Raw genomic sequence first — 14,561 nt, forward strand, 5'->3', positions numbered from 1 at the left:
TGTCTCCAAAACATCGAACCTTGGCTGTCCCTCTGATGAGATCATTTCTAATCCTATCCAACCTGGTCACTCCAAGAGATAACAGGGCTGATCCCTGATGCAGTCCCACCTCCACCTTAAATTCGTCTGTCACATCTACAGCACACCTCACCGCTGTTCTGCTGCCCTCGTACATGTCCTGTATTATTCTAACATACTTCTCTGCCACTCCAGACTTCCGCATGCAGTATCACAGTTCCTCTCTGGGTACTCTGTCATAGGCTTTCTCTAGATCTACAAAGACACAATGTAGCTCCTTCTGACCTCTGTACTTTTCCATCAACATCCTCAAGGCAAATAATGCATCTGTGGTAGTCTTTCTAGGCATGAAACCATAGTGTTGCTCGCAAACACTCCTGTCCTGAGTCTAGACTCCAGTACACTTTCCAATAACGTCATTGTGTGGCTCATCAACTTTATTCCTCTATAGTTGCCACAGCTCTGCACATCACCCTTGTTCTTAAAAAGGGGCACCAGCACACTTTCCCTCCATTCCCTTCAGGCATCTTCTCACCCGCTAGATTTCTATTGAACAAGCTGGTCAAAAACTCCACAGCCACCTCTCATCAGGACCAACTTTCTATGTTTCATCCTCGAGTGCCTTTCTAACTTCCTCTTACTAAGCATTGCTACTTCCTGGTACACCAAACTTGCCTTATAGTGCACACTACTGGCACCAGCCAACACATTTCCATCTCGATCCTTAATCACCCTAACCTGCTGCACATCCTTCCCATCTCTATCCCTGTGTCTGGCACAACCTGTAGAGATCCTTTTCTCCTTCTTTAGTGTCCAACCTGGCATACATGTAATCATATGCCTCTTGTTTGGCCTTTGCCACCTCTACCTTTGCCCTATGTCGCATCTCAATGTATTCCTTTCTCCTCTCCTCTCAGTGTACCAGCTCTTCTTAGGTAACCTCTTTGCTTGTATGATTTCTTGCATGATTTCCTGTAACCCGGGCCATGACCGATACAGTATGGAATTCTTTGGCTGAACGTTCATATTTGTTTGGCAAAGTTTTAAGCCGGATGCCCTTCCTGATGCAACCCTTTGCATTTATCCAGGCTTGGGACCAGTCTACAGTGTGCACTGGCTTGTACCCCCATAGGGCTGCATTGGATCAATACAAGATTATCTTGTTTAAAAATACAAGATTATCTTGTTTATACAGAGTTTTAAGCTTTTAATTTGTCATATTAATAAAATCACATTTCTTTTGCCATTTTTCCATTTTGCAAACTGTTTCTTTCTGGAGCTTTTTATGAAAAGAAAGTCATGGCCTTATAAGTGGCTGTTGGACATTAAACATTTGCATTACAGAGAACAATTATGATGAGGGAAATTAAGTATCTTTATTGGGGACATGCGTCAATGTCAATCACAGTGAGCTGCTCCCCAGCACACCTCCTGGACCCCACTTGACATTCGGTCATCGTCATTGCAACACTGCCAACACCTAAGGTCACACACAGGGGGGGCGAGTCTTCTGGGCACTCTGATGCATTCTGACATTGACAACTTCCAGCTAATTGTAGGAAAAAAAAGGGGAAAAAATATACAGTAAGTGTAGTGGATTTTCATACTCCAGTTGCTTTCTACAGGAATGAGGAAATCAGCTATATATTTAAATAAAGAAGAAACAATAGTAAATAAATGAAAAATAAATATACTAGTACTGTACTTTGTTAAAAACAAAACATTATTCTCAAATTCTTCACATAACCTTCACAATTGTTCTATGAGTTTTCTCATAATTACATCAAATTGAGTTTATGGATCTGGCTGAAGTCCTATAAATTCTGATTCAAATCTGTATGCATTTTCTTTCACAACCTATGTTGCAACAGGTTAAGACCTGCAAATTGTATTCAAGAAAATTAACTAAAAATTGTTCCTAAATCTTGACTCACCCTGACATTTTGTTCCACTGGCAGTCTCTTTTGACCATTCACACTCGGTATCATTGACCAGCGTAAAGCTGCGGCCCAAACATCGCAGAGCTCCAAGCTGGCAAACGCCAAGCACCCGAGGCTGGCTCGAGCTTACTCTGGCACATAACTCCAGAGAAGTCCTGCAGAACATATGGAGAAAACCGGTAAACTACTTCAATTCACTATTCAGTAATTTAACCCACTGAATACATTTGGACAAAACGTACTTACGGGCACTGAACTGGCATTTTACACACACACTCAGTTTTTCCAACATTCTCCCACAGTTTACACTTCAGGCCAACATGAGGAGTAGGAGCTGTGGGGCCTGATTGGGAATATAAGTGTTAAAACTCAGGTTACACTTTAAATACAAGCAGATGTTGGATTATAGTAGTTACATAAAAATACAAGGGGAAATGTTAACATAAATAAAAGGTTTTCTAAGTACAATTGACACAAGATTGGAGCCTTTTCCAGTTTATGCTCACCTGATGAATTTAATATAATAATATTCCAGCCATTTGGATTCACTTACAAAAAAACTGTTCATGTTACCAAATAATCGCGGCAAAACTGCAATATAGCATGGTTGGTCAGCTCTCAAACACTTTTGCATTCCTTCCACCTATTTTCTACAGCCTATCCTTGTTCAGGGGCATGGAGAGACAGATCCTATCCTAGTTGGCTGGAGGCAAAAGATAGACTAGAACATTTGTAGTCCCAAGGGCACGTGCCGTATATATAAAAAAAATCATTCTCACTCGCATTCCCATCTTCAGTCATTGAATGTGAATCACTCCTATGCTTCGGTTATTTGAAGACTGGAAATATTGCACAGGTGAGAAAAAGAATGATTATTTGTCTCGTTGTGCCCTGAGATTGGCTGGTGACCAGTCCAGGGTGTAGCCCACCTCTTGCACCAGGGATAGGCTCCAACTCACTCCTAACCCTAATGTGGACAAGCGCTCTAGAAAATGGATGGATGAGCTTTAATAGAATGTATGAGGCAATGTTATTTATTACCACTTTCACCTTTACTACAGTGAGCTGCAGAGGGAGAAGGAGACCATTGCAGACTGGGACTGCAAATGACGTCTGACACGTCACCAGTCAGCACCAATCCCTCGGGACATGACAAGGACATCCTGTCTCCGATCTGATAGTCCACTTTAGTGGGCGTGGCCATAACATCACTGTTGAGATGAGGAATGTTACATGTAGAACCTGTGAATGAATGTGAAGGAAGTGTATTTCAGGAATTATGATGAACTTGAGACTGGTTGACAGTGGTACATAATCAGAAAACAAAGTCTTACTTAAAGTTACAGTATAACAATATTGCTTTGAACTCAAGGTACATTAAACACAGGTGTCACTTTGCCAGCATTTTTCCAGATGAGGAATGTGTAACCACAAGAATGTGTCACTAAAAACCCTTACATTTGGTACAAGTATCTAATTCCAATGCTTCATGGAAAATTGTTATAGTGGGATAAATATGTGAATGGAAGCACCCTCTAATGGGAAGTCATTAGGGCTTCAAACTTATTTCCATAGGGCACTAGCTTGTAAAAGGGAGAATATAGTAGGTAAATAATGAACCAACTCAGCAATTTCTTGAACTCAAATGGACTTTTTTGACAAATTTCAATCAGGTTTCCAAACTCATCACAGTACAGAATCCATTCTTATCAAAGTGATAAATGATATAAGGTTGAATACTGACTCAGGAAAAGTGTCAATTCTGGTCTTGTTGGATCTCAGCGCAGCTTTTGATACGATAGATCATAATATACTGCTGAATAGGTTGTAAACGTGGGTAGGACTAAATGGAACAGTCCTTAAATGGTTCAGGTCCTGCCTGGAGGAAAGGAGTTACTTTGTAACCATGTGTTCAATCTTATCAAATGGCAATGACCTATGGGGTCCCTCCAGGGTCAGTTCTTGTGCCCCTTCTGTTCAGCCTGTATATGCTACCCTTGGGTCAAATTCTTCAGAACTTTAATTTTGACTATCATAGCTATGCAGATGTCACACAGTTATATCTAGCAGCGTCTCCAGATGACTATAGTCCAATTGAGTCTAAAACAGATAAATAACTGGAGGAGCCACATTTTTCTTCAATAAACCACAACAAAACTGAGATAATTGTTTTTAGCAGTAAAGAAGAGAGGATTACTGTTAGTAAATACCTGGAGTCACTCTCTTTAAAAACCAAAGACCAAGTCTGAAACCTTGGTGTTCTGATAGATTCCGACCTGACTTTCAACAGTCATATCAAATCAATTACTAAAACTACCTTCTACCATCTGAAAAACATATCCAGAGTGAAGCCTTGCATGTGCCAAGCAGACCAGGAGAAGCTCATCCATGCTTTTATCTCAACAAGACTTGACTATTGTAATGGTCTTCTGACTGGACGGGTGTCACCCCCACCACCCCCGCCACCCGCCCCCCCCCCCCCCCCCCCCCCCCCCAAAAAAAAGAGCATTAAACAACTGTAGCTCATTCAGAATACTGCAGCTCAGGTTCTGACCAGAACAAAGAGGTCAGAGCATATTACTCCAATTATAAAGTCTTCACACTGGCTCCCAGTCAGCTTTAGAATAGATTTTAAAGTTCTGCTGCTGGTCTATAAATCACTAAATGGTTTAGGTCCTAAATACACGACTACTCTTATGTTTTGTTCTCTTTGTTTTAAATGTTTGTAAGCTGTTTTTTTTCTTTGTTTTTAAATGCTTTTAATCATGTAAAGCACATTGAGTTATCTTGTGTAAGAAGTATATCAATAAAATTTGCTTTGCTTTGCTTTTGCTTTGCTTACTTGCTGCAGTGTTTATTATAGTCTTATAAAGATGAGATTTATATTGTATCACTAAGGCCAGAATCAGACTAGCCAACCTGCAACGTCAAATCAGTGCTTCTAATACTAGTGGCAAAATGTAATGATGTTGTACAATCACCCTTATTATATTAGGATTACCTAATGAAGTTGCTTAATAGTAGACTTACTTTTACAAACCACTGCTCCAATCTTCCAGGTCTGACTTTCAGTACATACAGCCAAAGGGTTTCCACTGAGGTAATAACCTTCTATGCAAGAGTACTGCACTGTGTTTCCAGCCAAATAAAAATCACTAGGATCCTGAAAAAGACACAGGTAGTGGTACACTTATTGGCTATACAACTGAAGACATAGCCAAACATCGTGACCTTTCCAATTATGTGAAATCCAGACAACAGACGACAATATATTAGTCACACAAAGTTCACCTGGATGAATCCATTTCTGAGGTTTGGAGGCGGTCCACAAGTCTTTGGTGGCGTCACAGACAGACTGAAACATTGGGGCTCCATCATCCTGCACAGAGGTTATAGACAGAAAACACAAATTAACATCCTCATTGTTATTTGTTGTCATTTTAATTTTGCAATTAGATCAGCTCAATAATTGCTTAATGTGTGTGTGGGAATCTGTGTGTCCTTACTGTAAATACTGTATGTCTGCGTCCTCACAGGGTAATTGCTCTATAGGCACCCCAGAGCAGTGCTGGCCACCTCTGCTGGCGCTGGGGTTATTGCAACTGCGTGACCTTGACCTTTGACCCCCAGAACAAGAATTCCAGGATGACCAGCAACTCCAGCCCCCGTGGATCACCCCTGGGAAAAGATTAGATTAACACTTGAAAGGGACATACTTCATGTACGTATGTGGAAAATGTATTTGGCATTCATTGTATTGCCATCAGTTAGTTATCAGCAGAGGTGGGTAGTAACATTTACTCCGTTACATTTACTCAAGTAATATTTTCGATAAAATGTACTTGTCAGAGTACTTTAAATGCACTGTACTTTTTACTTTTACTTGAGTATTTATGTGAAGAAGGATCGATACTTTTACTCCGTTACAATGATCGACATGCCATATCCATTCATGCGTGTACGCGTCTATTTTTAGACTCCATCTTCTACTTCCGCATAGGGCACCCATTGCGCCAATCAAACGTGAACACTAATGTTATTTGACTCCAATTCACGCAGTTACATGACCGCGCACGTAGCCTTTGCGAGCCAATCAAAATGACTCATTTTGGGGGGGAAAAAACAGCCGTGCAAGTGTGTTCACAGACCAAAAAACAACAGCTTTGTCATGCAGCTCTTAAATTGTGACTGCCCAAACTTGGATATTTCAGCCCACTTCTAACTTGGGAAAACACCTTGCGGTAAGTTGCAGATGTTTTTGCTGTTGTTTTGGCAGTGGCTGTGGCAAAATTAGCACACGCACGCACACATACACACCTACACCCACACAATCACTAAGTCTGGTCAGCAAACAGCTTCTTCATTAAGTCATTTAAGTGAATAAAGCAAATCATGTTTCTGTAGGGCCCAATGCATGTGTTGTTGGGTTTTTGGCAGTTCAAAATTGAAATGGTAGCAGATGTGTGTCGACTCCCATATATTATTTTTTATTATTTGATGTTCGTGCGCTGATTTAAAAAAATTAATAAAATAAATCAGAAGTTACTCACAAATTACTCTTTTCTTGAGTAGTTTTTTTCATTGAGTACTTTCTTATTCTTACTCAAGAAAATTTCTGGATGACTACTTTTTACTTTTACTTGAGTCATATAATTCTAAAGTAACAGTACTCTTACGTGAGTAAGAAGCACATATAGCCAGTAGCTACCCTTTAGCGCTACACCTGGTTGTTAGGGTAACACAAAGCCATACTCACTCGCGTTTAAACTTTTTTATTTACCAACTCCTTTTTAAAAATATATTGCATAATATTTGCAGTTTTTAATATCTCTTTCCTTGGCTTTTGATTTTAATTGAGACCTTCAACATTTCTCAACAATTTCAAAAATATTTCTGTGACATTCTTTTGTCAAAAAACCCAATGGATCAATAACTATAACACAATTTTCACCCTTTTTTTCTTGCCTGTTTTGAGGGGGCAATCCTTTCTCATGCCCACCTCAACTGCAGCGCCAACGCTGAGCATGACTTACGTACGCTTCGATTAACACTCTTCTGAGGAATGTTCTGCACTCTGATTACCGTTGCGTAACCAAACAATAGGGTATAGGTTTAAGTTTATTCCTGAGAGATCTAAATGTTCATCTGTTTTGTCCAAACAGTGAGTATCATCATTTACCTGGTTGCTCTCCAATCACAGCTCCATGCTCGCATGCTCGTCCTGAGGTTCCAGGGCGGCAGGTGCACCGACACTCCGAACCAGTTAGAAGCGCTTGGCCATTGTTCTGGCAGGGTTGGCAGTGACATGGATGCTCCTCTGCCAAGTATTCTTCAATGGCTCTTTTCAGGTGAAGTCTCTTTAGTCCTGCACACTGCACCTCCTTTATAAGCTCATACACGGGGCGCAGCTGGAATACAAATTTCAAGACGATCAATAAACCATTTTATTACTTATTGGTCTACCAAACCGATGCCACAAAACGTTTGCAGTGGCAGAAGTGCACTGTATCACAGGAAGATGATTACTAGCTATTTTGTGCTCAAGCCCCTGTAGCTAAAGATAAAAACAACGACAACAGCTTTGTTTTGAAAATGGCAGAAGGTAATAACTATATTTCTTCTAATAGTAAATTTGAAGTAACTAACAATAATTTGTGAGAGCAGCCTGGGCTCCCCTAAAAGTTGTCAAATGTTATTTAACATTAAGCTATGTTTAATAAAGACAATGGTGAATGTTAACTGTGCAAAAACTGACAGGGTTCGCATTCTGTTATTAATTAAGTTTTGAATGCCCACTATTATTATAGAGTACTTAGGCAATAGGTCTAGAAGTGTTTGTTTAACCAAATTCAAAGTCAGTTGTCTTATTGCCCAAAGTCTAAAAGCTATGTTTACTTTTTTTTTTTTTTTTTTGCACACTGGTTCGTATCAGGGTCTGATCAAGCTTGTTTCTGATGCATTCTTTGACCCCCAATCATGTCAATACTGTCAGTGCTTACTGTCATACCTTCTGGTCAATGACGTCAGGAAAGTCTTTAACAGAGGAGGCCCAGTTGTCATAGGCCTCTCCATTTACTGCTGGATTTTCAAGATCTAGAACTTTCAAGACATCTGAAAATGATGGATCTCCTCCAAACGTCTTCACCTTAATGGGCATCTTGGTCACACCTCTTTCTGTTGAGAATACACAACTTGACAATGAATAATTGTCCACAGGTAATGCCATCTTAGCACGCCAAATACATATACTCACCTTCACCAAATGATATAGAGTTGGAGAATTTTTCACAGATGATTTTGACTTTTTTCCAGAACAGCCGTCGTTTAACTTTTCTCCAGCAGTGCTTGTAGTCTATCTGTGTTGCGCCTTTACACAATTTCAAGAGCAAGACCACATTACATCAACTGCCTTTCATCACAATTTAAACAAGTTACAACAATCTTTGCTCGACAGATTACTTTCTACATAAATTCTCCATATTAGGTTACTCAAAAAGTAACTCAGGTTTGTGTTTATTGAAGACAAAACTTTGTTTTCCCTTCACTTTACCAAAAAACAATTAGCTTCTTTTTTAAAGGCCGACAAAAATATTTAGAGGCTCTTACTAGATGATACAAAAGTCTGGCGGTCTAACTCCAACAAGCCTTGGTATTCGCCTCCAAGAGAGCCTTCAGAGAGATAATGTGTGCCGTACGTCTGCAGCAGTCGACGATAGGCAGCATAGTTGTATGTGAATGGAAGTGCGATTAAAGCCTTCCAGAATTCTTCAGCCAGGGTCAGATACTGAGGGGCTGAGTTTTGGAACTGGGCCAACTCCACTTTATTCTTTAGTATTATAAGTCTCTGATTCTGTTTGATAGGGGTGAGAATTGAATGGAGACAAAGGAAAGCAAGGTCAGGATACATAGGCTACAAACCCCATCGGCATAAATCCTTTTTTAATGCAGATTAACCAAATTGTTACCTTTGTTTCTGTGAGCTCTTTGTGAAAGGTGCGACGGTCATGTCCCACTAAAGCGTTGGCCTGGATGTGTTGCATGTAGGACCAAGAACTTTCGTAGGATTCGTCACTCTCCTCATTGTCTACTTTCACCTTCAAAACCAAAACATACTGTATGAACATGACAATTCAAATATAAACATTTGAAATATTATGCTACCCCCTCCTCTACCATTCTGCACATGCACTGTTATTCCTGGATTTGAACAGCATCTTCATATTAAGAGTAGTTAACTTATTACATTTTTATGACTTATCACTTAAGAATGTACAAAAAATCCCAACAGAAGGAAGAAGTTAAATACTCTAATTACTATGTTGTGACAATTAGACAATGCAATTGATCATCAGGGCCTGAGCAGCGACCTCTGCAATCTGTTCAATCACAGAGGTTGTTATCAGCATGACTACAGCAAAATCAGATCTCTTCACATTTCTCTGGTGGATTGTTGCATGGTTTTATTTACTATGTTTATATTTCAAGAAGCCGCCACGGTAGCCGACTGGTTAGTACATCTGCCTCACAGTTCTGGGCACCCGGGTTCAAATCCCGGCCCCGCCTGTGTGGAGTTTGCATGTTCTCCCCCGTGCCTGGGTGGGTTTTCTCCGGGCACTCCGGTTTCCTCCCACTTCCCAAAAACATGCGTGGTAGGTTGATTGAAGACTCTAAATTTCCCGTAGGTGTGAATATGAGCGCGAGTGGTTGTTTGTTTCTATGTGCCCTGCGATTGGCTGGCGAATGGTTCAGGGTGTACCCCGCCTCCCGCCCAAAGATAGCTGGGATAGGCTCCAGCAGCCCGCGACCCTAGTGAGGATAAGCGGTAAACATTTCAAGAACATTATTCATTAATTTTAAGTTAATGAATTAATTTTAAGTTCAGTTTCTTAAATGAGGAAGGCGGGGTTGCCGCTGCTGCTGTTTTTTCCATGGTGATATACTGTTTTGTTTTTTTGTTTTCATATCACAAGCACATGTTTGTCAGTGACTACATTAAATATGTTTTACTCACCTCAAAGTTGTACCTGAGAATGTTCTGTGGAAGTCGATAATAAATTTTATGGTCACCACTGAACACCGTCCTGCACTGCCCTCCAAAACTCAGAGTATTGATCACACCTGCTCTCAGCTTCCCTGTAAGCACGTCATACCTGGTAATAGCAACAACGAAACCATCAAATTTACAAAAATCAATCTATTATCTAAAACAAAAATAAAAGTAAATACCGCAGGTTTGCACAAATATGTAGTAGCACTAGGAAAGCACAACTATGCTAAATAAAAAAGTGTTTATGTATTCAAAGACCTGACGAAAATCAACCTTTGAAGGCAATAGACACAGACAAAGATTAGAATGGAAATGTAACACAACCGGCTGCTCTACGTGATCAGTTAATAATATATTTGTATTTAAAAGTGAAGTTACTTAAAAGTGAAACAACAAAGCTAGAGGTGTCCTAGTAGATGTTACGTTATATAGGATTATCTGAAAATCAACTAACAACTCGCATACAGCACTTAGCTGCGGTGCTACATAAAGTACATACATACAGAATACATACATACAGAATAGTTGCTCCTGCGGTAGAGGTTTGAGATACTCACCCTCTGCCAGTCAAATCAGAGTTGGGCGGTGTTTTATCAAGGCCGCATATAAACTGACTGTCATCTTCATTACAGCCTCTCTCATCTAGACCATCTTCACAATCCTGGTCTCCATTGCACACCAGAGACTGGCTAATGCATTGACCTTCATGGAGGACATTTAAGAAGTTATACTGGCAACATTTAAAGAAAATCTCCAAATTCAACAAATTTCATTTTGTTTTAAATGGAAAAATGTTTTTGATGGTTGATGCTTTTAGCTCACCGGATGTGCATCGGAACCTTCCTCCACACCCTGTTTCTAGAGGACACTCCTTTTGTGGGACACAAGGATGAGATTCTGTGCTTTCTCCTGAACATGGCACACCCCAAAACTGGGCGTACACACCCACGTGTCGAGTGCGCACCTAATGGAGATAACGCAAATAAAGCTGTAAAAAAAATCCAATTAAAATAAAAAAAAAATAATAATAATAAAAATGTACACAATGTGTATGTAATAAGCACTGCTAAGATTTTAGGCAAAATACTGTAAATTCTGAAAAGATTAGGTTGTCACACAAACAAAATGAATACAAAATTACAATAAATATAGTCATAGTATAGTGATGGATGCTGACATTTTTTTATTGATGCTGAATACGTGACCATAATAACGTACATTTAAATTAGATGTTATTTCAAGAACATGCTTGCAGTAAGTAAATTGTAAATAACAATAGCTTGTTATTATTGTAATTAAGCTTACATTTAAGGCACACCACTACTACAGTTCTATTCCATGCAAAATATTATGAGTGTATGTTAGGGTTACCTTCGTTTTGGTGCAGCCATCACACTCTGACCAATCTCCAAAAGACCCCCATCTGCAGTTTATTGGCTGCTGACAGCTGAAACAAGTGAAATACAGTGATTAAAAAAGGAAATCTCATATACTCGAGCTTTTTCATGGATAAATGAGATTATGTATCAAGTACTAGCTTCTCTCATTGATGCTTAGGAAAACAGCTAACAAACCAAATTAAATATTGTTGTCAAATAAATGAAGCAGTAGTAAAGGTCCATAGAGTATCATGGAAAAAATAGTTTAAATGTCGTGACATAGTATCTGGCCATCTTGTAAGGTTATTCATTACTTACCAAACGGGAAAAAGAAATGCAAGCAGCAAAGCCAACGAAGACAAGGCTGCAGCCATCTCCAACTGTTACCATATAAGAAGCACATTAATTGGCTAATTTGAATAATGTTACCAGCAATGAAAGCAAATATTGGTGGATCAAATTCACTTTGGTATCTAGCATTCAGGTATTTTAATTTGAGCTCTGAAACAAAACTGACATCATCAGAATGAAGAGCCTTCATCTGATACAAAGAGTAATTAACCATGAAGTACAACAAAACAGAATGTTTACCTTCGTGGTGTCTTCCTTAGATGATGGTCTTGTTCAGCGTTGTAACCCTCAGTGTCATATAAGCAGCAGAGAGAGATTACTTAACACAAGTCCATATTTTGGAATTCCCCCCACTGGGGAAAGTCTCATCTATCAAATAGGACCAAGCGCATTTCAAATGGCTCAGTACACACAGTGAGACATGAACATATACAGTGTTCTTTTCCAAGATTTCCGTTCAGATCATTCAAGTTAAATATTTCGAGTGTCTCCAACAACGAAATCTCATTTTCACTTTAATAAAGTTACTGTATTCTCATCGTGATTGAAGGCATATGCCGCATACTACTCGGTCAGTGCTCCATAATAGGAACTGTTGCTTAATCATTGTTGATTCTGAATAGGAGCATCAGCAGCTGAGTGTACGGGAACAGGACAAAGGTCAACACATCCCATTTGGTAAGCTGTGTGTTTATATTGCTGAATTAAAATAATCACACAAAACAAGTATGCATTTATTAGATACAAAGCAATGCAACTGAGAATTCAGTGGAAGGAAAACGTATGTGAACCCTTTGGGATTTCTCAAATCTGATCTTTATCAAAATCACAAGAACAAACAGATAGTCTGCTTAAACTAATACCACGCACAATTATATGTTTTCACGTGTATTCAAAATAACGTAAAAGTTCACAGGACAGGGAGGAAAAGGTAAGTGAACCTCGAGGCTATGGATTCCTTCAGAGCTAATCAGAGTCAGGTGTGAGCCAACTTGGAGTCCAATCAATGGGTCCGATCAATGAGACAAGATTGGGGGTGTGGCTTAAAGCTGCTCTCGCCACAAGAAAAAACACACCAGGTTATCTCCTGTGAATATGTATTGCCCTATGCCTAACATGCCTCGCTCAAAATAACTCCTCTCAGAAAACCTACGATTAAGAATTGTTGGCTTGTATAATCCTGGAAAAGTTGACAAAAGTAACTTTTAAAAGTAAGTTTTAACGTTCATCAGTCCATGCTTAGACAAATTGCATATAAATGGAGAATGTTCAGCTTGTTGCTTCTCTTGTGGCTGTCTGTAAAGATGACTGACTGGGCGTTACAACAGGACAATGATCCAAAACAAAGAAGCAAATAAACAACAAAATGGCTTCAGAAGAAGAAAATATATGTTTTGGAGTGACCCAGTCAAAGTCCTGACAACAACCCAAATGAGATGCTGTGGCACGACTTCAAGAAAGCTACTTACACCAGACATCCCAGTAATTTTGCTGAACTGCAACAGTTTTATAAAGAGGAATGGTCAAAAATCCATCTTGATCATTGTGCACGTGTGATCTGTAACTGCAGGAAACGTTTGGTTGAGGTTCTTGCTGCCAAAGGAGGGTCAACCAGTTAATCCAAGGGTTCACTTACATTTTTCTCCCTCTCCTGTGAATTTCGACATTCCATCCATCCATCCATTTTCTGAGCCGCTTATCCTCACAAGGGTCGCGAGAGTGCTGGAGCCTATCCCAACTATCATCGGGCAGGAGCCAGAGTACACCCTGAACTGGTTGCCAGCCAATAGCAGGGCACACATAAACAAACAACCTTTTGCACTCACATCCACACCTTAGGGCAATTTAGAGTTGTCAATTAGCGTACCATGCATGTTTTTGGGATGTGGGAGTAAACTGGTGCGGCCGGAGAAAACCCACGCAGGCACGGGGAGAACATGCAAATTCCACACTTGGGGACGGTGGACCCCAAGTATTTAAAGTCCTCCACCCTCGCTATCTCTTCTCCCTGTAGCCTCACTCTTCCCCCGCTACCCTTCTCATTCATACACGTATATTCTGTCTTACGTTGCCTAATCTTCATTCCTCTGCTTTCCAGTGCATACCTCCATCTTCCTAACTGTTCCTCCGCCTGCTCCCTGCTTTCATTGCAGATCACAATGTCATCTGCAAACATCATGGTCCACGGGGATTCCAGTCTAACCTCATCTGTCAGCCTATCCATCGCCACTGCAAACAGGAAGGGGCTCAGGGCTGATCCCTGATGCAGTCCCACCTCCACCTTAAATTCCTCGGTCACACCTACAGCACACCTCACCACTCTTCTGCTGCCCTCGTACATGTCCTGTATTATTCTAACATACTTCTCTGCCACTCCAGACTTTCACCTGCAGTACCACAGTTCCTCTCTGGGTTCTCTGTCATAGGCTTTCTCTAGATCTACAAAGACACAATGTAGCTCCTTCTGACCTTCTCTGTACTTTTCCATCAACATCCTCAAGGCAAATAATGCATCTGTGGTACTCTTTTCTAGGCATGAAACCATATTGTTGCTTGCAAATACTCACTTCTGAGTCGAGCCTCTACTACTATTTCCATAACTTCATTGTGTGGCTCATCAACTTTATTCCTCTATAGTTCCCACAGCTCTGCACATCATCCTTGTTCTTAAAAATGGGCACCAGCACACTTTTCCTCCGCTAGAATTCTATTGAACAGGCTGGTCAAAAACTCCACAGCCACCTCTCCTATATGCTTCCATACCTCCACAGGAATGTCATCAGGACTGACTGCCTTTCCATTTTTCATCCTCTTTAATGCCTTTCT

At 40.2% G+C, this 14,561-nt stretch overlaps 1 protein-coding gene across 1 annotated transcript; it reads right to left on the reverse strand.

Annotated features, from left to right (window-relative positions):
* Positions 1-1,375: 1,375 nt before the first annotated feature.
* On the reverse strand, positions 1,376-12,354 carry c7b (complement component 7b). The gene is made up of 19 exons (XM_061799573.1): positions 12,264-12,354; positions 11,976-12,022; positions 11,703-11,764; positions 11,377-11,452; positions 10,828-10,969; positions 10,563-10,707; positions 9,970-10,108; positions 8,924-9,052; positions 8,565-8,808; positions 8,212-8,325; positions 7,966-8,132; positions 7,138-7,366; positions 5,465-5,636; positions 5,250-5,337; positions 4,989-5,121; positions 3,009-3,200; positions 2,205-2,301; positions 1,953-2,113; positions 1,376-1,567 (listed from the first exon to the last, which is right to left on the reverse strand). The coding sequence occupies exons 3-19, from the start codon at positions 11,756-11,758 to the stop codon at positions 1,395-1,397; spliced, it is 2,457 nt and encodes an 818-aa protein (XP_061655557.1). The 5' UTR covers positions 11,759-11,764; positions 11,976-12,022; positions 12,264-12,354; the 3' UTR covers positions 1,376-1,394.
* Positions 12,355-14,561: the final 2,207 nt, after the last annotated feature.

This window comes from Phyllopteryx taeniolatus, chromosome 15 (assembly GCF_024500385.1).
Source record: "Phyllopteryx taeniolatus isolate TA_2022b chromosome 15, UOR_Ptae_1.2, whole genome shotgun sequence".
Classification (NCBI taxonomy): Eukaryota; Metazoa; Chordata; class Actinopteri; order Syngnathiformes; family Syngnathidae; genus Phyllopteryx; species Phyllopteryx taeniolatus.

Coding starts and splice junctions, on each gene's coding strand:
- c7b (XM_061799573.1), bottom strand. CDS start 11,758: ATGGCTGCAGCCTTGTCTTCGTTGGCTTTGCTGCTTGCATTTCTTTTT. Junction 8,326..8,564: donor CCAGACTTTTGTATCATCTA/GTAAGAGCCTCT, acceptor AATTGTGTAAAG/GCGCAACACAGATAGACTAC. Junction 2,114..2,204: donor AAAATGCCAGTTCAGTGCCC/GTAAGTACGTTT, acceptor TATGTTCTGCAG/GACTTCTCTGGAGTTATGTG.